Genomic DNA, 26,174 nt, shown 5'->3' with positions numbered 1-26,174 from the left:
AGGACTCAAACTCATGAGCAGTGAGATCATGACCTGAGCTGAAGTCAGATCCTTAACCAACTGAACCACCCAGGCACCCCAACACATATTCTAAAAGTTGCAATAAATAAAACAAAGCAGTATTAAATGCAGAACGAGTTAGACGCATCCATGAAACAAAAAAGGCGAGAATGAATTCATGTGTGTGGGAATTTTGTATATTATAAAAATAGCAACCCAAGTCTTTGAGGATGATGGTAGTTCATTAAATGTTGGGAAAACTGATTAACCATATAAAGAAAAAAAATATATAATTAGATGATCCCTTCATAATGAACAGCAAAATATCCCATACACATTAAAGATCTTACATGTAAAATATAAAAACATAGAAGTTCTGTGATTTTCCAGAAGAAAATACAGGTAAATATTCCTATAACCTTAGAGTAATTCCTAAGCATAGGACCTGTGACTACAGAAAAATAAATATGGTGGTTTCCTGTCTCACGTTCAGGTCCTTTATCTATTTTGAGTTTATTTTTGTGAATGTTGTAAGAAGGTGGTCTAGTTTCATTCTTCTGCATGTTGCTGTCCAGCTCTCCCAGCACGATTTGTTAAAGGGACTGTCTTTTTTCCATTGGATATTCTTTCCTACTTTGTCAAGGATTAGTTGGCCATACTTTTGTAGGTCTAACTCTGGAGTCTCCATTCTATTCCATTGGTCTATGTGTCTGTTTTTGTGCCAATACCATGCTGTCTTGATGATTACAGCTTTGTAGTAGAGGCTAAAGTCTGGGATTGTGATGCCTCCTGCTTTGGTCTTCTTTTCCAAAATTACTTTGGCTATTCGGGGCCTTTTGTGGTTCCATACAAATTTTAGGATTGCTTGTTCTAGCTTGGAGAAGAATGCTGATGCACTTTTGATTGGGATTGCATTGAATGTGTAGATAACTTTGGGTAGTATTGACATTTTAACAATATTTATTCTTCCAATCCATGGGCACGGAGTATTTTTCCATTTCTTTATATCTTCTTCAATTTCCTTCATAAGCTTTCTATAGTTTTCAGCATTACAGATCTTTTACATCTTTGGTTAGGTTTATTCCTAGGTATTTTATGCTTCTTGGTGCAATTGTGAATGGGATCAGTTTCTTTATTTGTCTTTGTGTTGTTTCATTATTGGTTTATAAGAATGCAATTGATTTCTGTACATTGATTTTGTATCCTGCAAGATTGCTGAATTCATGTATCAGTTCTAGTAGACTTTTGGTGGAGTCTATCGGATTTTCCATGTATAATATCATGTTATCTGCAAAAAGTGAAAGCTTGACTTCATCTTTGCCAATTTTGATGGCTTTGATTTCCTTTTGTTGTCTGATTGCTGATGCTAGCACTTCCAACACTATATTAAACAACAGCAGTGAGAGTGGACATCCCTGTTGTGTTCCTGATCTCAGGGGGAAACCACCAAAACCCTAGAAGAGAAAGCAGGAAAAAACGTCTCTGACCTCAGCTGCAGCAACTTCTTACTTGACACATCTCCAAAGGCAAGGGAATTAAAAGCAAAAATGAACAATTGGGACCTCATCAAGATACAAAGCTTCTGCACTGCAAAGGAAGTAATCAACAAAACTAAAAGGCAACCAACGGAATGGGAAAAGATATTTGCGAATGACATATCAGACAAAGGGCTAGTATCCAAAATCTATAAAGAACTCCCCCAAACTCCACACCCGAAAGACAAGTAATCCAGTGAAGAAATGGGCAAAAAAACATGAATAGACACTTCTCCAAAGAAGACTTCCAGGTGGCCAAAAGGCACATGAAAAGATGCTCAACATCACTCCTCATCAGGGAAATACAAATCAAAACCACACTGAGATACCACCTCACGCTGGTCAGAGTGGCTAAAATGAACAAATCAGGAGCCTATAGATGTTTGAGAGGATGTAGAGAAACGGAAACCCTCTTGCAGTGTTGGTGGGAATGCAAACTGGTACAGCCACTCTGGAAAACAGTCGGAGGTTCCTCAAAAAATTAAAAATAGTTCTACCCTATGACCCAGCAATAGCACTGCTAGGAATTTACCCAAGGGATAAAGGAGTGCTGATGCATAGGGGCACTTGTACCCCAATGTTTATAGCAGCACTTTCAACAATAGCCAAATTATGGAAAGTGCCTAAATGTCCACCAACTGATGAATGGATAAAGAAATTGTGGTTTATATACACAATGGAATACTGCTTGGCAATGAGAAAGAATGCAATATGACCTTTGGTAGCAACATGGATGCAACTGGAGAGTGTTATGCTAAGTGAAATAAGTCATACAGAGAAAGACAGATACCATATGCTTTCACTCTTATGTGGATCCTGAGAAACTTTACAGAAGACCATGGGGGATTGGAAGGAGAAAAAAAAAAAAGAGAGAGAGGGAGGGAGCCAAACCATAAGAGACTCTGAAAAACTGAGAATAAACTGAGGGTTGATGGGAGGGTGGGAGGGAGGTGAGGGTGGGTGATGGGCTTTGAGGAGGGCACCTGTTGGGATGAGCACTGGGTGTTGTATGGAAACCAATTTGACAATAAATTTCATATTTAAAAAAAAAACAAGCACATTTTGCTACAACCTAAAAAAAAAAGAAAAAGAAAGAAAAAGAAATATGACTATGTAAACATTTAAACTTTCTGTGAATTATAATAATTACCATTTATCAAATGTTCACCAAGTGCCAGACACTGTGGTACATATTTTACATACTCAACTCACTTGATGCTAATAACAGCCCTATAAAGTAATTATAATTTTGTATGTATAAAGGCAAATGAGACCTAAGTAACTTACCCAAGGTCACATAGCTACTTAGTGGCTAAATATAGTCCATCCCATCTGTCCCAACCCCAAAAAGTTGCCCTATACATTATTAAAAATGTTAAATACAGATTAGCAGAGGGGCAAAAATGCAACAAAAATAACAAAAACCAGAATAAGATCCTTGAACAAATAAACTTTTAGGCATTTCTTCTTCTTCTTTTTTTAAAATGTCTATTTATTTATTTTGAGGGAGAGAAAGAAAGCGAGTGGGAGAGGGGCAGAGAGAGAGAGAGAAACCATCCCAAGCAGGCTCTGAGCCATCAACACAGAGCCTGACGTGGGGCTTGATCCCATGAAACATGAGATTATGATCTGAGCCGAAATCAAGTTGAAGGCTTAACTGACTAAGCCACTGAGGCACCCCTAGGCATTTATTCTAATGTAATAATCAGATAAGTGTCCAAAGACCCATGAAACAGGATGTTCATTGCACTGTTGCTTGTACACTGATTTAAGAAGGAAGGAAAGTGGGGTGCCTGGGTGGCTCAGTCGGTTAAGCAGCCGACTTCGGCTCAGGTCATGATCTCACAGTCCGTGAGTTCGAGCCCCGCGTCGGGCTGTATGCTGACAGCTCAGAGCCTGGAGCCTGCTTCAGATTCTGTGTCTCCCTCTCTCTCTGCCCCTGCCCTGTTCATGCTCTGTCTCTCTCTGTCTCAAAAATAAATAAACATTTAAAAAAATTAAAAAAAAAAAAGAAGGAAGGAAAGAAAAAAAAGAGAGGTATGGGAAGGAGAGTGAGAAATTCAAAATTTAAAAATAGGGCTTTGATTCAGTAAGTTATTTTATTTACTTGTTTGTTTGCTCTCCAGTGTTACTGAAATATAATTGATACACAGTACTGCATAAGTTTAGGGTACACAGTATAATGGTTTGACTTACACATATTGTGAAATGGTTACCACAGTAAGTTTAGTGAGCATGCACCATCTCATGTAGATAGAAAAAACTAAAAGAAAGAAAGAAAATAAATTCTTTCCCTGTGATGACAGCTCTCAGGATCTACTCTCTTTACAACTTCCACACACATCACACAGCAGTGTCAGCTACAGTCATTGTGGCTTATGTATCTTGTTCCTGGAAGTTTGTACCTTGTGACCCCCTACATCCCCAACCCCTCCCCTTCATTCAGTAAGTTGTGATGTGTCCTTTCACATCATAGTAATATCATACAGACTTTCAGTGTTATATAGATGAACACTGATGGGAAAATACCTAAACATTAGGTAAACATTGGGAAATATAATGAAAAGCATGTAAAAAATTATTTTATTTTAAAACATTTCTTTGTCTATCATACATTACCAGGGGTGATTAACAAGATGTTGTAATTACCTGGGTGCCAAATTGTGAATGGATTATTTTTTTTCGTGTTTTTTTCTTACCTATTTTTTACAGTAAGTACTGCTTTTATAAGGAAACTATTTTTAATTTTAATTACATTAAAAAATTAATGGTACTGGAAAGACAGTGAAGGTTTTGAGGCACTAAAATTAAACCATGTTATGAATTGAGAACTGGAGTCCCCTCTAGAGAAATTAAAGACAACAAAGATACCTGTCTAGCAAATATTTAGGCCATTCATGTCTAGAGGTGAAGAGACATAAGCGATTAGATTTCCCGATTCTTGTAAGCGTAACAGGTGTATTAACATTATCATGCTCATTCAAACACCCCAGCAGCTTCACTGGGCAAATTACTTGATATCTTTCCACACGGTTCTTCATGTGTAAAGTGTATTTTTGCCTACAGGGTTATTATAAAAATTAAATGATCTCGTTCATTACTTATTCAGGAAGCATTTATTTCTTGAGCATCTATTATGTGACAGGTACTGCTCTGGCTTCTAGAGGAGGGAGCACTGAATGAGTCAGATAAGGCCCTTTTCACAGGACATTGACATTCTGGGGGAAGAGAGAGCTGAACGAAGTAGCAAATAAACAGGAAAATAGCATGGTAAGTATTCTAATGAAAAGAAATTACAATCATGTCATGTGACTGAAAATCACCTCTGAAGAGGTGACAGAAAAGCTGAACCCAGGATGACCAGAAGAGCCAACCCCACAAAGATCTGAGAAATGAGCAATTCAGCCAGAGAGAACACCAAATTTGGCCCATACGTGTTTTTTCTAGAGCTGCCTTCATCATTTCTAGTAGTAATATCATTAATTACAGCAAAAATAGCATATTTTTAAACATCTAGCATTCCTTCAAATTGCTTCATATAAACTAGTTTTCAACCCATCAAGCTTTAATAAATCACCAGCCAGGGGCGCCTGGGTGGCTTCAGTCTACTAAGTTTCTGACTCTTGATTAGGGCTCAGGTCATGATCCCAGGATCATGGAATCAAGCCCTGAGTCAGGCTTGCACTGAATGTGAAGCCTGCTTAAGATTCTCTTGCGCGCACTGGTTCAATATCCGCAAAACAACATGATTCATCACATCAATAAAAGAAAGGACAAGAACCATATGATCCTCTCAATAGATGCAGAGAAAGCATTTGACAAAATACAGCATCTTTGTTGATAAAAACCCTCAAGAAAGTAGGGATAGAAAGATCATACCTCGAGATGATAAAAGCCATATACGAGCGACCCAACGCTATTATCATCCTCAATGGGGAAAAACTGAGAGCTTTTCCCCCTAAGGTCAGGAACAAGACAGGGATGTCCACTGTCACCACTGTTATTCAACATCGTATTGGAAGTCTTAGCCTCTGCAATCAGACAACACAAAGAAATAAAAGGCATCCAAATCAGCCAGGAGGAGGTCACACTTTCACTCTTCGCTGATGACGTGATACTTTATATGGAAAACCCAAAAGCTTCCACCAAAAAACTGCTAGAACTGATTCATGAATTCAGCAAAGTTGCAGGATATAAAATCAATGTGTAGAAATTGGTTGCATTTCTGAACACCAACAATGAAGCAACAGAAAGAGAAATCAAGGAATCGATCCCATTTACAATTGCACCAAACCCCGTAAAATACCTAGGAATAAATCTAACCAAAGAGGTGAAAAACGTATACACAGAAAACTATACAAAGCTGATGAAAGAAATTGAAGAAGACACAAAGAAATGGAAAAAGATTCCATGCTCCTGGATAGGAAGAACAAATACTGTGAAAATGTCGATCCTACCCAAAGCAATCTACATATTCAATGCGATCCCTATCAAAGTAACATCAGTATTCTTCACAGAGCTAGAACAAATAATCCTAAAATTTGTATGGAACCAGAAAAGACCCCGAATAGGCAAAGCGATCTTGAAAAAGAAAACCAAAGCTGGAGGTATCACAATCCCAGACTTCAAGCTATACTACAAAGCTGTAATCATCAAGATAGTATGGCACTGGCAGAAGAACAGACACTCAGATCAATGGAATAGAATAGAGAACCCATAAATGGACCCACAAACACATGGCCAACTAATCTTTGACAAAGCAGGAAAGAATATCCAATGGAATAAAGACAGTCTCTTCAGCAAGTGGTGTTGGGAAAACTGGACAGCGACATGCAGAAGAATGAACCTGGACCACTTTCTTACACCATACATAAAAATAAACTCAAAATGGATGAAAGACCTAAATGTAAGACAGGAAGCCATCAAAATCCTCGAGGAGAAAGCAGGCAAAAACCTCTTTGATCTTGCCCACAGCAATTTCTTACTCAACACATCTCCGAAGTCAAGGGAAACAAAAGCAAAAATGAACTACTGGGACCTCATCAAAATAAAAAGCTTCTGCACAGCAAAGGAAACAATCAGCAAAACTAAAAGGCAACTGACAGAATGGGAGAAGATATTTCCAAAAGACATATCAGATAAAGGGTTAGTATCCAAAATCTACAAAGAACTTATCAAACTCAACACCCAAAAAACAAATAATCCAGTGAAGAAATGGGCAAAAGACATGAATAGACACTTTTCCAAAGAAGACATCCAGATGGCCAACTGACACATAAAAAAATGCTCAACATCACTCATCATCAGGGAAATACAAAACCACAGTAAGATACTACCTTACACCTGTCAGAATGGCTAAAATTAACAACTCAGGCAACAACAGATGTTGGCGAGGATGCAGAGAAAGAGGATCTCTTTTGCATTGTTGGTGGGAATGCAAGCTGGTGCAGCCACTCTGGAAAACAGTATGAAGATTTCTCAAAAAACTAAAAATAGAACTACCCAATGACCCAGCAACTGCAGTACTAGGCATTTATCCAAGGGATACAGATGTGCTGTTTCGAAGGGACATATGGACCCCCAGGTTTATAGCAGCACTATCAACAATAGACAAAGTATGGAAAGAGCCCAAATGTCCATCGATGGATGAATGGATAAAGAAAATGTGGTATATATATACAATGGAGTATTACTCGGCAATCAAAAAGAATGAAATCTTGCCATTTGCAACTACGTGGATGGAACTGGAGGGTATTATGTTAAGTGAAATTAGTCAGTCAGAGAAAGAGAAAAATCATATGACTTCACTCATATGAGGACTTTAAGAGACAAAACAGATGAACATAAGGGAAGGGAATAAAAAATAATATAAAAACAGGGAGGGGGACAAAACAAAAGAGACTCATAAATATGGAGAACAAACTGAGGGTTGCTAGAGGGGTTGTGGGAGGCAGGATGGGCTAAATGGGTAAGGGGCATTAAGGAATCTACTGAAATCATTGTTTCACTATATACTAACTAATTTTGGATGTAAATTTTAAAAAATAAAAAATAAAGTTAAATAAAAAAAAGATTCTCTCTCTCTCTCTCAAAAAAGAAACATTTAAGAAAAATAGTAACAAAATAAAATAAATGACTGGCCAGTCACATGCCTATGACATGCCTTTTCCGAAGCCCTTACAGCAGATTTTCATCCTTCCTCCTAGTTCTGCAGACTTTCCACCCAGATATTGTTTTCTTCTACAGATGTTAAAATTGTATTTCTGGTCACAGAGCTCAAGCATTTAGCCACTGAGCCACACCTCCTGCTCCTGAAGAGCTGATGAACCCTGACAGATGCAGGAAGAAACAAAAAGTGGGAAACATGGTGGTCAGCTTTCTCAAGCACAGTCTAGATACCAAAGGTTATTTTTCTTCTTTTTGCTATGAGGAGAGAAATATACATGCTTTGATGACTTCTAACAGATTGCAAATGGGTGTTTAACAGTTGCTTTTTTCTTTTTTTTAATTTTCACTTTGGAAGTGATATGAAGAAACCTGAGAAAAGGCGCAGCTTGACTCGACTGGGAGTGTGCCTTAGAGCAAGAGTCAATGTCCTGAAGTCAGGTGCCAGGTGCATAATGTCAAAGCAAGCCAGAGGGGTTGCCTGCTTGGCCTGCAGTCTGGCTAGATGCCATCTTATTCCTGACCTTGTCTAAGATCCTGTCCTAAGTGACGAGGACACTACTGTCTTGCTCCCAGGCAGCATGGCTAAGAGAATGGCCTCCAAAACCTGGCAGACCTAAATTGAAGAGTGACTCTGACAGTTATAGGTGGTGTGACCTTGGATGAGTTATTTGAGATCGCTGAGGAGCGTAATAGAATACCTTCCTCATAGGGTTGATGTGAGGATGATGCAATGAGATAAGGTAAGGAGCAGGCACACAGTGCCTGGTATGTAACCAGCACCCCCCCCCCCACCATTAACATCAGCAGTTATCAGAAAGACGGGTGCTCCCCACTCTCCATAGTGGGGACAGGACTTGTATTGATCTACCTGCTTTTGTCCTGAGCCTCCTCTGCGGCCACACAGGGGTAGATTATGGGTGTGGTATGTGGCATGGAACAGGGTGAGGCTTTCCAAAAAGCCCATGCTTCTCATGCTACTCAGTCATTTATATTCATCTCATGCTGAATACCTGTCAATTCTACATGAGGTTAAACAAAATCTACTCTCCTTGAGCCCCTGACATGGCTCTCACACTCCACAAGCTACCTCATCTTCTACTAAGCTGACAATGTTGAGTCGCTTCATTAACTTCCATCTTACCCACCTCAAAATATTTGTGTTTTTCTGTTTTTTTAGCTACTTTCTCTCTTTTCCTCCTGCCCAAGGCCAAAAATTTCTCTTCCTTCCTGAATCAAATCCCTACTTTCGTTCTCTTAGTCTAACCCTGCACCATCAAGACCCTTGTCGCATCAGTTCTCTTCTTACACTCAACGTCTCTATCTTCAAGGTTCCTTAAAGGACCGTTTGGTTCTTATTTATCCTTTCCAAAATTCCTGCTTATCTAAAACTGAATTAATTTCCCACGTCAAATCTCCTTTTCCTGACTTCTGGTCTTCTTCTAGCTGTTAAGGATAGCATCTGTTCCCCACAGAACAATGACCAACTTCAAAGTCACTTTTAAACCTTCTGACTCTCTAACCCCTCACATTGGCCAGTCTCCAAGCCTCTGCAATGTTTTTCATATCGGGTGCCTCATTCTTCTTCCCACAGATATGGCCTTCGTGCAGACCCACTGAGAGGCTCCCAGTTACGTAGTCACATGAGAAGGCACTTGTGGTCCTCCTACTTCAGTCCTTTCCATCTCCCCATCATCCGAATATTACACTGTCATGTTGATCATCCTCTTACCTACTTAACTTTCTTACATATCATCAAAGCCACCTCATGCCTTATAAATAAAGTTCAGATTCTCTTTTCTAGTTTTCTCTTCATGGTCTGGAACCAGATACCTTTTCTAGTTTTGTTGCTACTTACTTGTATTCAGATAGTCTAAACTTCACCCAGCCCTTCCCCAAAGTCTTTATGCTTTCCTGCCTGTGTCTGTAGATGCTTTCCTCCCATACTCAGCTGTTCTACTGAGCCTTTAGATGTCAGTGCAATATCACATCCTCCATGAAGCTTTCACCAAGAGAAAACTGGAGTTCATCTCTCTTTGGTGAATAAGAAATGTGGGTCCTTGAAACAGACCCAGGGATAGGAGGAAAAGCTGACCTTTAAAAATATGTTACCCTTAACTCATAAAAATCAGAACTCTTTTCTGGTTTTTACTCCTTATGCTTTTTTTCTTGTATGAGATTATTCTATATGATGTAAATTCCAGTTGGGTTTTTTCCCCCTACTTTTTGGATAACTGGAAGCATCCATGATTAAGAGCCAGATTTTACTACTGTCAGCATTTTGTCACCTTCTGTCCTTCCTTTGCTGCTTGGGACATTCCATTTTGGGTAAACTGTGATTTGCAACATCCTCAGGAGGAAGAGTTACTTGCCTCTAATCTGTCCTCAAAGCAGACTGTTGGAAATTTTTCTGGGGAAGATCAATATATGTTAGGAATCCTTAGCTAGTAAAACCTTAGTGACCAACTGTAAAGAAAAAATACAAACTAAGAGAAAGGGACTCATGCTTTGGGATTCAGACTCAACTTGAAGAGTCTGAAGCAGTCTGAAGAGTCTGAAAGCTTTTTGCTTACGTACACGTCTTGCCTTCTTTCTGTCTCTAATCCCAGAATAGTTCATCGAACATCTTCAAAAGGCCCTGTTGATAGTTCTGACTGATGGGAGACAATGTGCCCCACAAAACAGTGGAGAACCAGCCCCTACATGAAACTTCCTTCCGTTTGTGGCTGTCACTCTCTATTTGTATAACCTGGGACACTTTGTTGTCATTACACTTTTGCTTAAGATGGGCTATGAGCTTCTGAGTTTTGCCCTTTGGGACTATTCCCTCTTCACCCCACCCCCTTGCCCACCAGACCACTTGCACAAATACACACACACATTTACATGTGCACACACACATATTCACTACTGTCTACCTAAGGTAGCTCTCTGGGTATACAGTTGCCATTAACTTTCATTCCTTAGTAAATGTAATTCTTGCAAAAGCCTGACACTGTTCTTTGGCTGGTAAACTGGATGTATCTCAAAGCTATCCTCCTGGAAATCTTGACTTCCTACTGTGTGTATATGAATCAAGCAATAATATGCGATCCCCTGCTAAGTGTCTAATACTATATCAGGCCCTGTGACTAAACATCTTTTGATATAATCTCTGCCCAAAGGGAGTTAAAAATCTAGTTGAGTAAATAAGGCAAAACTTGCAAAAATCTTTGATGGCAAAACCTAGGAATGACAAAAACATCAAGTTCAGTTCTCTTACAGAACTGGAGTAAATTATGAAAGCTGGTTTTGCAACTTGAAATCAGGAAGTCATCAAATTGTAATCTTCTCAAAAAGCAAGGTTGACTTTGGCAATCTAACAAAACTTAAAACACTCATACCCTTTGACACAAAAATTCCATTTCTGGAATTTATCAAACAGGTATGTTTAGACTACTATAAAAAATTACATGTGCAAGGAGGTTCACTATCACTTTACTAAAAGAAAATAAAGGAAATAAGCATAATTCTATCAGTTGGAAACTAATTAAAATAAATTATGGAGCATTCATACAACAGAATACTACACAGCCATTAAAAAGAATGAAGTACATTTCAGTAAATATGCCCTCATATTGATGTAAGCTCTTTCTATATATGACCTCATTTAACGTTTGTGACAATTCTGTGAGACAGGTTCTGATATAATCTCCCTTACAAATGTAAAAACTAAGGCTCAGAGATGTTAAGAGATTTGGCCAACGTCACACAGCTAGTAAATGGTGAAAGAGGATTCCACTGAGTTTTCTGCCTTCAGAGGCGATATCTCCCAACAGTGATTAACCTAAGAAGTTGAACTGGAGATCCCAGAAGGAGTGGGTAGGTGGGAAAGGGTACTCTGGGTTTTGTACTGTTTTAAATTTTCTACCAGGCACATATAATAACGTGGTAATTAAAAAGTTAATTTTTAAAGGCATGCTGGGTGTCCTCATTTCATTTCCGTTTTGCCAGTTATCACACAGGAAAAATGTGAGAACAAGATAACAGAATCAACAGTTTTAGTTCCACGTAGGAATTTTTTTTTTCTTCTTGTTATTTGGAAGAGCTTAAAAAATACATTTTTGCACTGAATTTGCTACACAATCAACATTGAATGCCTACCATTTCTATTGCACTCTTATACATACCCCTGCTTTCAAATATAGTATTTGTCTATAATACTGTGTTAGCCCTCAAAAGAGTCTTAATATCAGAGATCTTTAGGCTCTTCCTATGGAAAATAATGTAACCCTAATTTGATTCATTTGGGGTCTAAAACCTAATTAACCTCTTGTAGACATTAGGTAAAATTAGGAAGGCTGGCAAAATCCCAGCTTCCCTTGACAAATCAAAAATGCTGAATTCCCCATGTCCCTCCCTCTATTAAATGACACTGCAATTCTAAAGACTTCTACTAATACAAGTGTTAGCATCCCACAATTGTTCCAACGTCTATTCAAATATAGCCCTTACAATGCATGATAATGTCATGTGTCATATCTACTCTCCTGCCTCAATGAGGGTCTGTCCAAGAACAGGAGGAATAGTGCTTCTACTGATCTTTTGTTTCTGCGGCAGCTAGCTCAGAGTTCCAGAGTTATTTGCTGTATAAGGAATCATGCATATCATGTTGGTTTTGCACCTTTTTACAATCCTTTTTCTGTGTATCCAAAACCAATGTCTACACATCTGATATTCTGCTCTAGTCACTCTGTAATAAACACCCATCAAGAAAAAAAAAAAAAAAAGAAGAGTTTATTAATGTGTTTGGATAATAGTGATTGGCATCGAGTTTGCAAGAAAAGACCGAAAACCTGGTTGAATCAAAACAATCCTCACTCCTGGCTCAGACACATGTAGAGTTTCCAAAAATTTTTACTTTATCCTTATTTATTAATTTTCCTCACAAAGCTTCAGGGGAGGCCTTCCTATTGTCCTTCTCTTTTATATTTGGGGATGAGTAACTTTATCCTCAAAGACTTGCAGCCTTGCAATTCAATTTTTCCTGGTGTTAAAAAAAAATCCTGTCACTGAACCCCTGCATTCCCAATTTGTTTGAAAATCATTTTATTATTTTTTAAACTGTCTTTTTTAAAAAAAAGGTTTATTTATTTTTAAGAGAGAGAGTGTGCGCAAGCATGGTCGGGGGAGGGACAGAGAGAGAGGGAGACAAAAAATCCAAAGCTGGTTTCATGCTGTCAGCATGGAGCCTGATGTGAGGCTTGAACTCATGAACATTGAGATCATGACCTGAGCTGAAACCAAGAATCAGACACTTAACCAACTGAGCCACCCAGGTGCACCTGAAAATCATTATTTTTAATGCTACTAGAAGGTGAATATTTTTTGTAATCTCTGTGTTAGACAGATATGTAATAATATTTAATTTATAATTTATAAATACTGCATTCTGCATCCAAGGGTTTCTCTAGTGGAAGTCACCTATCCTCTCAGATTATTTTCTTTCTACAGCAGCTCAGTCTCTTTCTGAAATGCTGCCCTTCCTAATGCCCTTCAGGCCCAACCTGGCTCCACTTCTGTCTCTCAGGCTTTGAGGCACTAACACCAGCCACAGGAACACTGTCCACCCTGAGGGAAATGAATAGAGAAGAGAACTAGAATCGACAGATTCTAGAGCCTAATTGATAACACTACCCTCCTTTCCTCCAAAGTAGCTAATACATTAAGACCACCTAAAAACAGAGCCAATGAATTGTTTTCTGACGTTACCCCGTTTATTAATTGATTTATCCGATTACAGCATACTGACTGCCTACACAGTGCTGCAACATTATAAATTCTTTCAAGGTCTGGACCAAGACAGAGAATAAGCAAGTAAGCAGACCAAAACCCAGCTAAGTAACCAACCTAACTACAGAGAACACAGAAGACACTGAGAAAACAATCAAATAGCACATGGTTTCTCCCTTAAGCAAGTCACAGTTTAATAGAGAAGGCAACTGAGTAAATCATCATATGACATATGACATCATATGACAATTTCTAATTGCTATTACTGTATACAGATATTATGGGCATCTAGAGCTAGGAGGGTGACCAAAGAAGTTGACCTTTTGCTTTTTGGTTGTTTTTTTTTTTTTTTTCATTTTGAACAAGTGCTATGTTTTTATGCCAGTAGTACACATATAAGTGTCCCTAAACTGTAGATAGTTTTATTTTGCATGTTTCAATGTTCTTTATAAATATAGTGAATAGATCCTACAGAAATTTCCTTTTTTCCACTCACCACTATATGCTGAGATTTATCCGTGTTATAACATATGGCTTTAGTTCATTTATTTTAACAGCTATGCAGTATTCTATCGTATGTGTATCACATATTTATCTAACTTGACCAATGACCATTGGACTTGTTGCTACCCTCTGTGGCTTTGGGATTGTTGCCTTGGTTGAACAGAGATATTTTATTCTAATTCAGTTAAATGTATCCATCTTTTATGGCTCATGCTTTCTTTGCTTATTGAAGAAATATTTTTCAACTCTTAAGTGCATAAGGATATCCTCTTCTAAGTTTTTCTAAAAATTTTAGTTCCTTTTACACATTTAGGGCTCTGTGTATGTGTGCACACACTGGCACATGTGTCTGTATGCTCACTCCTCTGTATCTATAGCCTTTCCCCACCTGTCCCCTTGGGATCCAGTCTAGAAATAGGTCTAGTTCCTGAGCCAGAAGTAGTCTTGGTTTAGTTCCAGGTCAGAAATCAGTGTCCCCCTCTGTCCCCGGTCTCCCAGTTTTCTCAACACTATACCTCCGGATCAAAGTAGAGCACAAAAAAGAGGTTAGTGTGGAGGTTCCTCAAAAATTAAAAATAGACCTACCCTATGCCCCAGCAATAGCACTGCTAGGAATTTACCCAAGGGATACAGGAGTACTGATGCACAGGGGCACTTGTACCCCAATGTTTATAGCAGCACTCTCAACAACAGCCAAATTATGGAAAGAGCCTAAATGTCCATCAACTGATGAATGGATAAAGAAATCGTGGTTTATATACACAATGGAGTACTACGTGGCAATGAGAAAGAATGAAATATGGCCCTTTGTAGCAACGTGGATGGAACTGGAGAGTGTGATGCTAAGTGAAATAAGCCATACAGAGAAAGGCAGATACCATATGTGTTCACTCTTATGTGGATCCTGAGAAACTTAACAAGAACCCATGGGGAAGGGGAAGGAAAAAAAAAAAAAAAAGGAGGTTAGAGTGGGAGAGAGCCAAAGCATAAGAGACTCTTAAAAAGTTAGAACAAACTGAGGGTTGATGGGGGGTGGGAGGGCAGGGAGGGTGGGTCATGGGTATTGAGGAGGGCACCTGTTGGGATGAGCACTGGGTGTTGTATGGAAACCAATTTGACAATAAACTTCATATATTGAAAAAAAAAAAGAAAGTAAAGCACAGCCTATTGCTTCTCAGTTTCACTGACATGTTCTGCCTTGGAGCACTGAGGTGCTTCTGGTCCTGCCCCCCTCTTGTTTGGATCCATAGTGATATGTCTCTTGCTTTGAAGCCTTGTTATTTCTTTTACTTTCTCTCTCTCTCTTCTTTAATATTTTTTCTACTATTTCTCTGTGTTTGGAGAAGAAATGGCTCCTCAGGGCATAAACTTACTGAACTGTGACTCCTTAATTCTCTTTATGACAGATTTGAGGAAAGAGTAGCAGTTAACTACACAATAGAGGGTGTTGAAAGGAAATTGTAGATGATAAGAAAAGTATGTGGTGTGCAGAGACCAGAAAAAGAAGGAGGGCTTTAGAAATTGGGAGCAATCTAGTGTGAGGGTAACAGAGGCAACATGAGGGAGTGGGCAGCAGAGAGCCCTGAGACTGCAGCATGATCAGCCAGCCCAGCAGTCACCACTTCCCTGAAACCACACAAAAAACCTGAAGAACAGAACACTAAAGAAGAGAGAAACACAAAAAAAGAAAACAGAATGAGTCTATAGAAAACATTACAGATTTAAAAGCATGTTCACATCAATTCAGTGAGGTGCAGAGTGCTATATGTTATATGTCTGTTGTAGAATCAAGAAAACAGAGGCTCAAGGGATTTAAGTGATGGGCTATAACTGAAACGCAGATCCTCTTTTGCCTCATTCCCTTGTTCTTTTTAGCAACCACAATGCAGAACAGATACTCATATAGTAAAAAGCCTGCCACCCAGGAATGCATCTTGGTGAAAGCAATACAATCAGAAACAATTTGAATAGAGATAAATTTCTTTGGCACTCCTCAGTTTCTTTTAGGTTTTTCTCCTACTTGTCTCTTATTCTGGGCTCTGAACCTAAATTCATAAATAGTCCGTTATACTCATTTACCCTATGATACAAAAGACTGATAAGGTTCAATGTTCTAGCTACCCTCTCCCAAATTTGTGTTTTTACTAGAACAAAGGAAGTAACTTCCAACTGTACAAGTTCTGAGTAACACTGGCCTACAAAGTGTATGCATTTGAGGCAAAACTCCTTACCAGTGTTCCCTAAATCACATGACTTAGACAACTTTATGCTCCTACATATAAGAATCAAATTGCCTTTGCAACAGTGAAGTTTTGAGCTCCTTTAACTCACTTACAAGTGTCTCAAATAAGAAGACAGTATATCCCTATTAACGAAACTACTTACTTCATAGGTAGTTCTTATAATAATTATTCATTTGCTCAACAAATATTCCAAATGATTAGGTTAATAGTAACTATTGTAAAGTGAAAATGTTATTTAAGGATGCATGCTAGAAAATGTAACTTTGACCAAATCAAACTTATTTCTGAAATTCAATCACACTGTAACTTGCTTACAAAGACAGAATAATTAATAAGACTAAGACAGACCAGTTATCTCAAATGACAAAGGGTAAATTTGACCTACTTTTGCTGAATTTGTACTTTATTGTCCTTTCTATTCTTTTATATCAATTCGAGCTCTGTTTGAGTAATTATGTAATTCTCTTTTCTTTCTCAAAGGAGAGCTTGAATAACCTATTCCCCACACTCCCACTATATCTATACCATCCCTAAACTGCCTTCTATAATACTTACATCCGTGGGCAGCAGGAGGGGGATGTTCTTAGAAACCTCATTTAGTAAGATGGTTTATCTTCTTAAGTCATGAAAGAGCAATGTGAAACCCTTCATCTAAAATATAAGTCTTCTACAGGGTATCAGAATGGATAAAAAAACAAGACCCATCTATTTGCTGTCTACATGAGACTCATTTTAGACCTGAGGACACCTTCAGATTGAAAGTGAGGGGATGGAGAACTATTTATCATGCTACTGGAAGTCAAAAGAAAGCTGGAGTAGCCATACTTATATCAGACAAACTAGACTTTAAATTAAAGGCTGTAACAAGAGATGAAGAAGGGAATTATATAATAATTATGGGGTCTATCCATCAGAAAGAGCTAACAATATAAATGTCTATGCGCCGAATACAGGAGCCCCCAAATATATAAAACAATTACTCACAAACATAAGCAACCTTATTGATAAAAATGTGGTAATTGCAGGAGACTTTAACACCCCACTTACAGAAATGTATAGATCATCTAGACACATGGTCAATAAAGAAACAAGGGCCCTGAATGATACATTGTATCAGATGGACTTCACAGATATATTTAGAACTCTGCATCCCAAAGCAACAGAATATACTTTCTTCTCCAGTGCACATGGAACATTCTCCAAGATAGATCACATACTGGGTCACAAAACAGCCCTTCATAAGTATACAAGAATTGAGATCATACCATGCATACTTTAAGACCACAATGCTATGAAGCTTGAAATCAAACACAGGAAAAAGCCTGGAAAACCTCCAAAAGCATGGAGGTTAAAGAACATCCTACTAAATAATGAATGGGTCAACCAGGCAATTAGAGCAAAAATTAAAAAATATATGGAAACAAATGAAAATGAAAATACAACAACCCAAACGCTTTGGGATGCAGCAAAGGCAGTCCTGAGAGGAAAATACATTGCAATCCAGGCCTATCTCAAGAAACAAGAAAAATCCCAACTACAAAATCTAACAGCACACCTAAAGGAAATAGAAGCAGAACAGCAAAAACACCCCAAACCCAGCAGAAGAAGATAAATAATAAAGATCAGAGGAGAAATAAACAATATAGAATCTAAAAAAAACTGTACAGCAGATCAATGAAACCAAGAGTTGGTTTTTTGAAAAAATAAACAAAATTGATAAATCTCTAGCCAGACTTCTCAAAAAGAATAGTGAGAGGACCCAAATAGATAAAATCATGAATGAAAATGGAATTATTACAACTAATCCCTCAGGAATACAAACAATTATCAGGGAATACTATGAAAAATTATATGCCAACAAACTGGACAACCTGGAAGAAATGGACAAATTCGTAAACACCCACACACTTCCAAAACTCAATCAGGAGGAAATAGAAAACTTGAACAGACCCAAAACCAGCGAAGAAATTGAACCAGTTATCAAAAATCTCCCAACAAATAAGAGTCCAGGACCAGATGGCTTCCCTGGGGAAATCTACCAGACATACAAAGCAAAGACAATACCTTTCATTCTCAAGCTGTTCCAAAAAATAGAAAGGGAAGGAAAACTTCCAGACTCATTCTATGAAGCCAGAATTACTTTGATTCCTAAACCAGACAGAGACCCAGCAAAAAAAGAGAACTACAGGCCAATATCCCTAATGAATATGGATGCAAAGCAAATAAGATACTAGCAAACTGAATTCAACAGCACATAAAAAGAATCATTCACCATGATCAAGTGGGATTCATTCCTGGGATGCAGGGCTGGTTCAACATTTGAAAATTAATCAACGTGATACATCACATTAATAAAAGAAAAGAAAAAAGCATTTGACAAAATTCATCATTGCTTCTTAATAAAAACCCTCAAGAAAGCCGGGATAGAAGGAACATAGTTAAACATCATAAAAGTCACTTATGAAAAGCCCACAGCTAATATCATCCTCAATGGGGAAAACCTGAGAGCTTTCCCACTGAGATCAGGAACACGACAGGGATGTCCACTCTCCCTGCTGTTGTTTAACATAGTGTTGGAAGTGCTAGCATCAGCAATCAGACAACAAAGGAAATCAAAGCCATCAAAATTGGCAAAGATGAAATCAAGCTTTCACTTTTTGCAGATTACATGATATTATACATGGAAAACCTGATAGACTCCACCAAAAGTCTTCTAGAACTGATACATGAATTCAGCAAACTTGCAGGATACAAAATCAATGTACAGAAATCAGTTGCATTCTTATAAACCAATAATGAAACAACAGAAAGACAAATAAAGAAACTGATCCCATTCACAATTGCACCAAGAAGCATAAAATACCTAGGAATAAACCTAACCAAAGATGAAAAAGATCTGTATGCTGAAAACTATAGAAAGTTTAGGAAGGAAATTGAAGAAGATATAAAGAAATGGAAAAACATCCCATGCTCATGGATTGGAAGAATAAATATTGTCAAAATGTCAATACTACCCAAAGCTATCTACACATTCAATGCAATCGCAATCAAAATTGCACTAGCATTCTTCTCAAAGCTAGAACAACCAATCCTAAAATTTGTATGGAACCACAAAAACCCTGAATAGCCAAAGTAATATTGAAGAAGACCGAAGCAGGAGGCATCACAATCCCAGACTTTAGCCCCTACTAGAAAGCTGTAATCATCAAGACAGCATGGTATTGGCACAAAAACAGACACATAGACCAATAGAATACAATAGAGACTCCAGAATTGGACCCACAAAATTATGGCCAACTCATCTTTAACAAAGCAGGAAAGAACATCCAGTGGAAAAAAGACAGTCTCTTTAACAAATGGTGCTGGGAGAACTGGACAGCAACATGCAGAAGAATGAACCTGGACCACTTTCTTACACCATCCACAAAAATAAACTCAAAATGGATAAAGGACCTGAATGTGAGACAGGAAACCATCAAAACCGTAGAGGATAAGGCAGGAAAAACCTCTCTGACCTCAGCTGCAGCAATTTCTTACTTGACACATCTCCAAAGGCAAGGGAATTAAAAGCAAAAATGAACTATTGGGACCTCATCAAGATAAAGGCTTCTGCACAGCAAAGGAAACAACCAACAAAACTAAAAGGCAACCAATGGAATGGGAAAAGATATTTGCAAATGACATATCATACAAAGGGCTAGTATCCAAAAGCTATAAAGAACTCACCAAACTCCACACCTGAAAAACAAATAATCCAGTGAAGAAATAGGCAGAAAACATGAATAGACACTTCTCCAAAGAAGACATCCAGATGGCCAACCAGCACATGAAAAGATGCTCAACATCACTCCTCATCAGGGAAATACAAATCAAAGCCACACTGAGATACCACCTCACGCTGGTCAGAGTGGCTAAAATGACAAATTGGGAGCCTATAGATGTTTGAGAGGATGTGGAGAAACGGAAACCCTCTTGCACTGTTGGTGGGAATGCAAACTGGTACAGCCATTCTGGAAAACAGTCCGAAGTTCCTTAAAAATTAAAAATAGTTTTACCCTATGACCCAGCAATAGCACTGCTAGGAATTTACCCAAGGGATAAAGGAGTGCTGATGCATAGGGGCACTTGTACCCCAATGTTTATGGCAGCACTCTCAACAATAGCAAAATTATGGAAAGTGCCTAAATGTCCATCAACTGATGAATGGATAAAGAAATTGTGGTTTATATACACAATGGAATACTGCTTGGCAATGAGAAAGAATGCAATATGACCTTTGGTAGCAACATGGATGCAACTGGAGAGTGTTATGCTAAGTGAAATAAGTCATGCAGAGAAAGACAGATACCATATATTTTCACTCTTATATGGATCCTGAGAAACTTAACAGAAGACCATGGGGGAGGGGAAGAATAAAAAAAAGTTAGAGAGGGAGGGAGTCAAAGCATAAGAGACTCAAAAACTGAGAATAAACTGAGGGGGAGTGGGAGGGAGGGGAGAGTGGGTGATGGGCATTGAGGAGGATACCTGTTGGGAGGAGCACTGGGTGTTGTATGGAAACCAATTTGACAATAAATTTCATATAATAAATAAATAAATAAATAAATAAATAAATAAATAAATAAAAAAAATACAAATCCTATTGTGGAAAAAAATAAAATAAAATATAAATCTTCTATTTATTCTCCAATCCATAATGTAGAGAGATGGCTTCATTTGAATTGTAAGTCATGATCAGCCCTCCAGATTCTTAAAGAAGAATACTGTTTCTCTGTAATGATAGAAAAATCTAGTTCCTCTAGGCAAACTTTTAATCGCTGCTGCTATTTACTTGATATTAACCGACAATAATTGAACCAAGAACCAAATTGGAGTTTAGCAAATGTGTGCTCATCACGTAAATCCTACTTGCTGCAAGATTTTAAGAGCATACTGCAGGCTTTGAAAATGCTTCACCTAAATAGCTTTGAGTGGGGAACATAGGGTGTCAAAGTGGTGAACTGTGCTCTTTCTTTCCCCAGGTTTTCAGGGTGTGGGATATACAGACTCTTTCACTGTTACAAATCTTCCATGACAGCCAGGGAGGACCAGGAGATATGCAGATTTATTCTATGGTATATGACTCCAATAATGGCATGCTTATTACAGGTAAGTGCACCCAATTAATGGCAGACAAAACTCTTATCTTGACTTTTAACCTTTTTAACTATCACTTGAAGAAAACTAACCAGAAGAAAAGCAAAAGTAGAAGGGGAATATATAAACTGTGATTCATCACAGTAGATTTTATTTTATTTTTTTTAGCAAGAGAGAGAGTGAGTGGGAGAGAGGGGCAGAGGGAGAGAGAGAGAAAGAGACAGAAAGAGAGACAGAGAGAGAGAGAGAGAGAGAGAGAGAGAGAGAGAGAGAGAGAATTGTAAGCAGGCTCCATGCTCGGTGCAGAGCCCAACTTGGGCCTTGATCCCACAACTGTGAGATCATGACCTGAGCTGAAATCAGGAGTCGGACACTGAACCGACTGAACCATCCAGGTGTCCCCATCACAGTAGATATTTAATTCAGTTCCACCCTGTCCTGTCTTTCCATTACCGGGTAGATAAAACGTGTGAACTTCCTCAAAAAGACCAGGTCAGTGCTCTAAGTTCTTGAGTCTAGGATGATGGCTTGGGTTGAGCAAGAAGTAGGATGTGATGTGTTGCTGCATAGAAGGCAAGCCAGCTCTGTTATGACTCTCAGAAGCTGGAATATAATCCATTTTAGAGTGGCTGCATCAGAACGCTGAATCAATGCCCCCTTTGTTCAAGTGAGGCAATTTAGCCCCATGCATTCTGGTGCTGAGACAGTCAGTTAGAAGGTGCTGACCCTCCCACCTGTCTTTGCTTCTAGACAATGAAGTGGAGAGAGAGGATAGAGTTCCAAATGACAGATCCCCACGGCTGATGCTAACAGATTTGTTTCCTTTTCTTGTTGTCTCTTAAAAAACAAACAAACAAAAAATGCTTCCTAAAGTCACAAAAGATTCTGCTAAGGCATTTAGGTTAAATGTGATTCACATGCATGCCTTCTGGCTTTAGAAGAAAAAATACACAATATTAACAGTACTTCTTCCTTCTGGAACACCAACTCAGAATGCATTTCCTAAGCATTTTCCCACTGACCACCTGTTCTGAGTTCCTGTGAGATTAATTAGAGTAGGGAAATGGTGCTATCTCTGTTGGTGGAAAATATAATTATTTTTTAACTCTGGGGGTCTTTTTCCAAAACAGCATTTCATACTTGACAATTTTCCACCTTGTAAAACAGAACTTAATTCTAGGTATAAGCACCCCTCCTCTTTATTACCTCCTCTGAAAATAACATGCTAATGACTGTAAGCATATTCTCCTGGTATCCCCACTTGCATATTTGATTAGTGGGCTCAGCATTTACAACCCACTTATCATCAGAGTAACTAAGGACTCAAGTATCAAGACAAAAGAAGGAAGAGGAGGAAGGAGAAGAGAAAATCAAGATTACTTCCCAGTTTTATGTAATCTTGACAGTACTTTACCTACAAAAATATAGAGCTCTGTGTATTGCTTACATCAAATGCAACCATCAACTTGACATCAGAATTACATGAAGCTTATCTCTCAGATTCTATTTCATGCTTTGATTCAAATGACACCGCCATAGTAATCTTCTAAACCCCAATGACAGCAGCACCACATTCTGGAAATGTTTTGTAAAATATACTGTTGTTACTGTCGTTTTTATTATTCCTCTGTTAATACAACTACCTTTTGTAAAGTTCTTTTACAAAGTGCTTTCATTTGACCCACACAACCACCCCATGAGTTGGGAATTACTGCTTATCCTATTTTATAAATGACAAACGAAATATTAAAACAGTTCCATTGACTAGTTTTTTAAAAAAAATTTTTTTTTAACATTTATTTATTTTTGAGACAGAGAGAGACAGAGCATGAATGGGGAAGGGTCAGAGAGAGGGAGACACAGAATCCGGAACAGGCTCCAGGCTCTGAGCCGTCAGCATAGAGCCCGACCCGGGGCTGGAACCCACAGACAGTGAGATCGTGACCTGAGCCGAAGTCGGACGCTCAGCCGACTGAGCCACCCAGGCGCCCCCCATTGACTAGTTTTAAAACACAAGGTTAAAAGGTAGAGCTGGGATTCATTACCAGAGCTTCTGGTTCCTGAAACCACATTCTTTCTCTGTAACTGCATTGTTTGCATAGCCAAAATGTAGAGCATTACCATTGGTTCATAAGCATATCTAGCTTTGTTGATGTGAGTTCTGAAAAAAGTTAGTCACAGTATAATGTTAAATGATCTACCAAAGAGCTCTGAGTGTTGGTTATTTGGTTACTATTTTCCTCTCACATGTCCATACTGGGACATTCAAACTGAGAAATATTACCAGAAAAGCCTTTTAAGTCCTTCTTTACACGTGAACAGATTTTATCTTAAAATTTCTTTTTAAAATTTTTTTTTAATGTTTATTTATTTTTGAGAGAGACAGAGACAGAATGCGAGTGGGTTAGGGGCAGAGAGAGAGGGAGACACAGAATCCGAAGCAGGCTCCAGGCTCCGAGCTGCCAGCACAAAGCCCGATGCGGGGCTTGAACTCACGAGCTGTGAGATCATGACTTGAGCCGAAGTCAGACGCTCAACCAACTGAGCCACCCAGGCGCCCCTATCTTAAAATTTAAGCACCTTAGGAAAGTGCTTAGTAACTCCTGCTGAACCTTTTCCTACAGGTGCAGGTGGGATTGGGAAGTCATGAGAAACTCAATACAAAGGGTTTATCTTTGGTAATTTAATCTCCACATCAATAAAACAGAGAAGTTTCATTTTGTTTGATCTTTGAAATGCTTTGAGATTCTTATTTATATTTCTAGACATTACACTGAAACAGAATACATAGTTGATTTTGAGAGTTAAATCATATTTGCCATTTATATATTCCTGTAAAACCAAACTACCCCCTTAGGAAAATGTAAATAAGGAATATCTGCTCTCCATCTACTTCCCCATGGTGATTTAGAAATTAATCTTATTTAATATTGATGTTGCAAGCACTGGCTTGCAACCATTCTTTCATTACATTTAATAGGAATGTGTTTACAGAGTGCTTTATCATTTGTTGGTTGGAATAGGCTCTCTAACAATAAATTCCAATCACTAAATGGAAGTTTACCTTCAGCAGAAAGCTGACCTTTCAGCAGAAAGCTACTATACACCAGATGGAGAGGCATGTGGTAGGCTCTCTAAAAGAAGGAAGACAGTAGACTGTAAAAAAATAGAAAAATGGGGGTCCCTGAAAATAGGATATCAGCGAATCCAAATCGCCTGTACTTGAAAATTAATGAAGCCGTCAAAATGAATGTTTTTCTCTTACTGAATAACATAGGCTTTATTTGTCAAAAATGTCTTATAGAAAAAGAATGTGTTTTCACTTCATTAGATATCCTAGGAACTGATATTACTAATCCCACTGATTGGTTCTTTCCAAACACAAATGATTGAGTAAAATCCTTTGTGATTCAAAACTTCTAATATTGGGTATTTGTGAGATACTTATTTCTGTTCTAGGATCTGGTGTTATGGACATGTATCCTCTGACGAGGATGGTACAAGATACAAAACAGATTCCTCACACTCATGAACGAGAGATCAATGTCATGCTTTACAACAGATATTTTCACCAAGTCCTTACTATCTGCTCTGAATCCATAATTAAGGTGAGTACATATTGGCTCTTCGGAAAGAAAAAGTCAGAGCTAATAGAATTTTCTCTTTTTACAGGTAAGTCTTTGGGAAATTAAGTAACTGTAGTGGTGCATCTGATGAGACTCAACAGTAGAGCTATTTTTAAGCGTTCATGCACATATGAAAAACAAGTGTTTTAAGCCAGCTCAGACAGCTTGCTATTTTTCTTTCAAGAGAGAGTGCACATGAGCAGGGGAGGGGTAGAGGAAGAGAGAGAGAATCTTAAGCAGGTTCCGTGCTCAGCACAAAGCTCCACTTGGGACTCAATCCCATGACTATGAGATCACAACCTGAGCTGAAATCAAGAGTCTAATTCTCAACCGACTGAGCCATCCAGGCACCCCTACACTGCTTATTAGGCCACACACTCAATTAAATATATAAAGCTCGTTTTTACTATCAGAATAGAAATTTTAAAGGAAATATATCAAGGAAAGAGAACTAGGATAGATAGATGATAGATGATAGATGATTTTTAAATCTGAGCTATGGGAAGAAGATACGTCAAGAAGGAAGGGAAAGAAATTTATAATATTTACTGTAACCCCTATAGGTGCAGGATGTATGCCAAGTGCCTCAAACCCATGATCTTATTTAATCTCCACACTGGTTTTCTGTGGACACATAAAAGTTTACATTTTAAAGATGAGGAAACTAGGACTCATAGCAATCAAGAAACTTGCCCCAGATCATATAACTAGTAAGCATCATAGCTAGGATATGAATCCAGGTTTGCCTGATGTAGATACCTATGTCTGTTTCTCTGCATTCCTCTGTCCTGTCATTACTATGTTCCCCAGGGGCCAGGGTATGTAGCTATCCTGAGTACACCTGTAATTACAACCACTGAAGCCATCCAGCAGTGATGGCTGGCAGTGTTTTCTTCAGAGTGTTGTCCTTTCATTTCATTCATGCTGTCCTTTCATTTCATGCATGATCTCCAAAAGGAGAGAGCTCAAGCAGTAGAGAGCATCCTGTGGGGACCCTTTAAATCCCCTCTCAATCTTTGACCTTTTGTGCTCATCTGCTGGAAATTTTCTCGAGCCAAAATCTCCTGAGTTCACTTAATTATCACCTATTTCTGATAATGCCTACAAAATAAGTAAAGGAAAACTAAAACTATGGAGAAAATGTCTTCCCTGTAAGAGAAGCAGTGGGGGAAGGAATGCATCTAGGTGAGTTT

At 38.4% G+C, this 26,174-nt stretch overlaps 1 protein-coding gene across 2 annotated transcripts in view; it reads left to right on the top strand.

Moving 5' to 3' along the window:
- WDR64 (WD repeat domain 64) overlaps nucleotides 1–26,174 on the top strand; it is a 145,974-nt gene that overhangs the window by 76,051 nt on the left and 43,749 nt on the right. For both annotated transcript variants that reach the window (XM_058701713.1, XM_058701714.1), the window contains 2 exons: nucleotides 21,241–21,367; nucleotides 24,815–24,963. In XM_058701713.1, coding sequence (XP_058557696.1) covers nucleotides 21,241–21,367; nucleotides 24,815–24,963 — 276 coding nt within the window. The remainder of the gene's footprint in view (nucleotides 1–21,240; nucleotides 21,368–24,814; nucleotides 24,964–26,174) is intronic.

Source organism: Neofelis nebulosa, chromosome 15 (genome assembly GCF_028018385.1).
Source record: "Neofelis nebulosa isolate mNeoNeb1 chromosome 15, mNeoNeb1.pri, whole genome shotgun sequence".
In the NCBI taxonomy this organism is placed as follows: Eukaryota; Metazoa; Chordata; class Mammalia; order Carnivora; family Felidae; genus Neofelis; species Neofelis nebulosa.
This window is presented reverse-complemented; position numbering and strand designations above follow the sequence as displayed.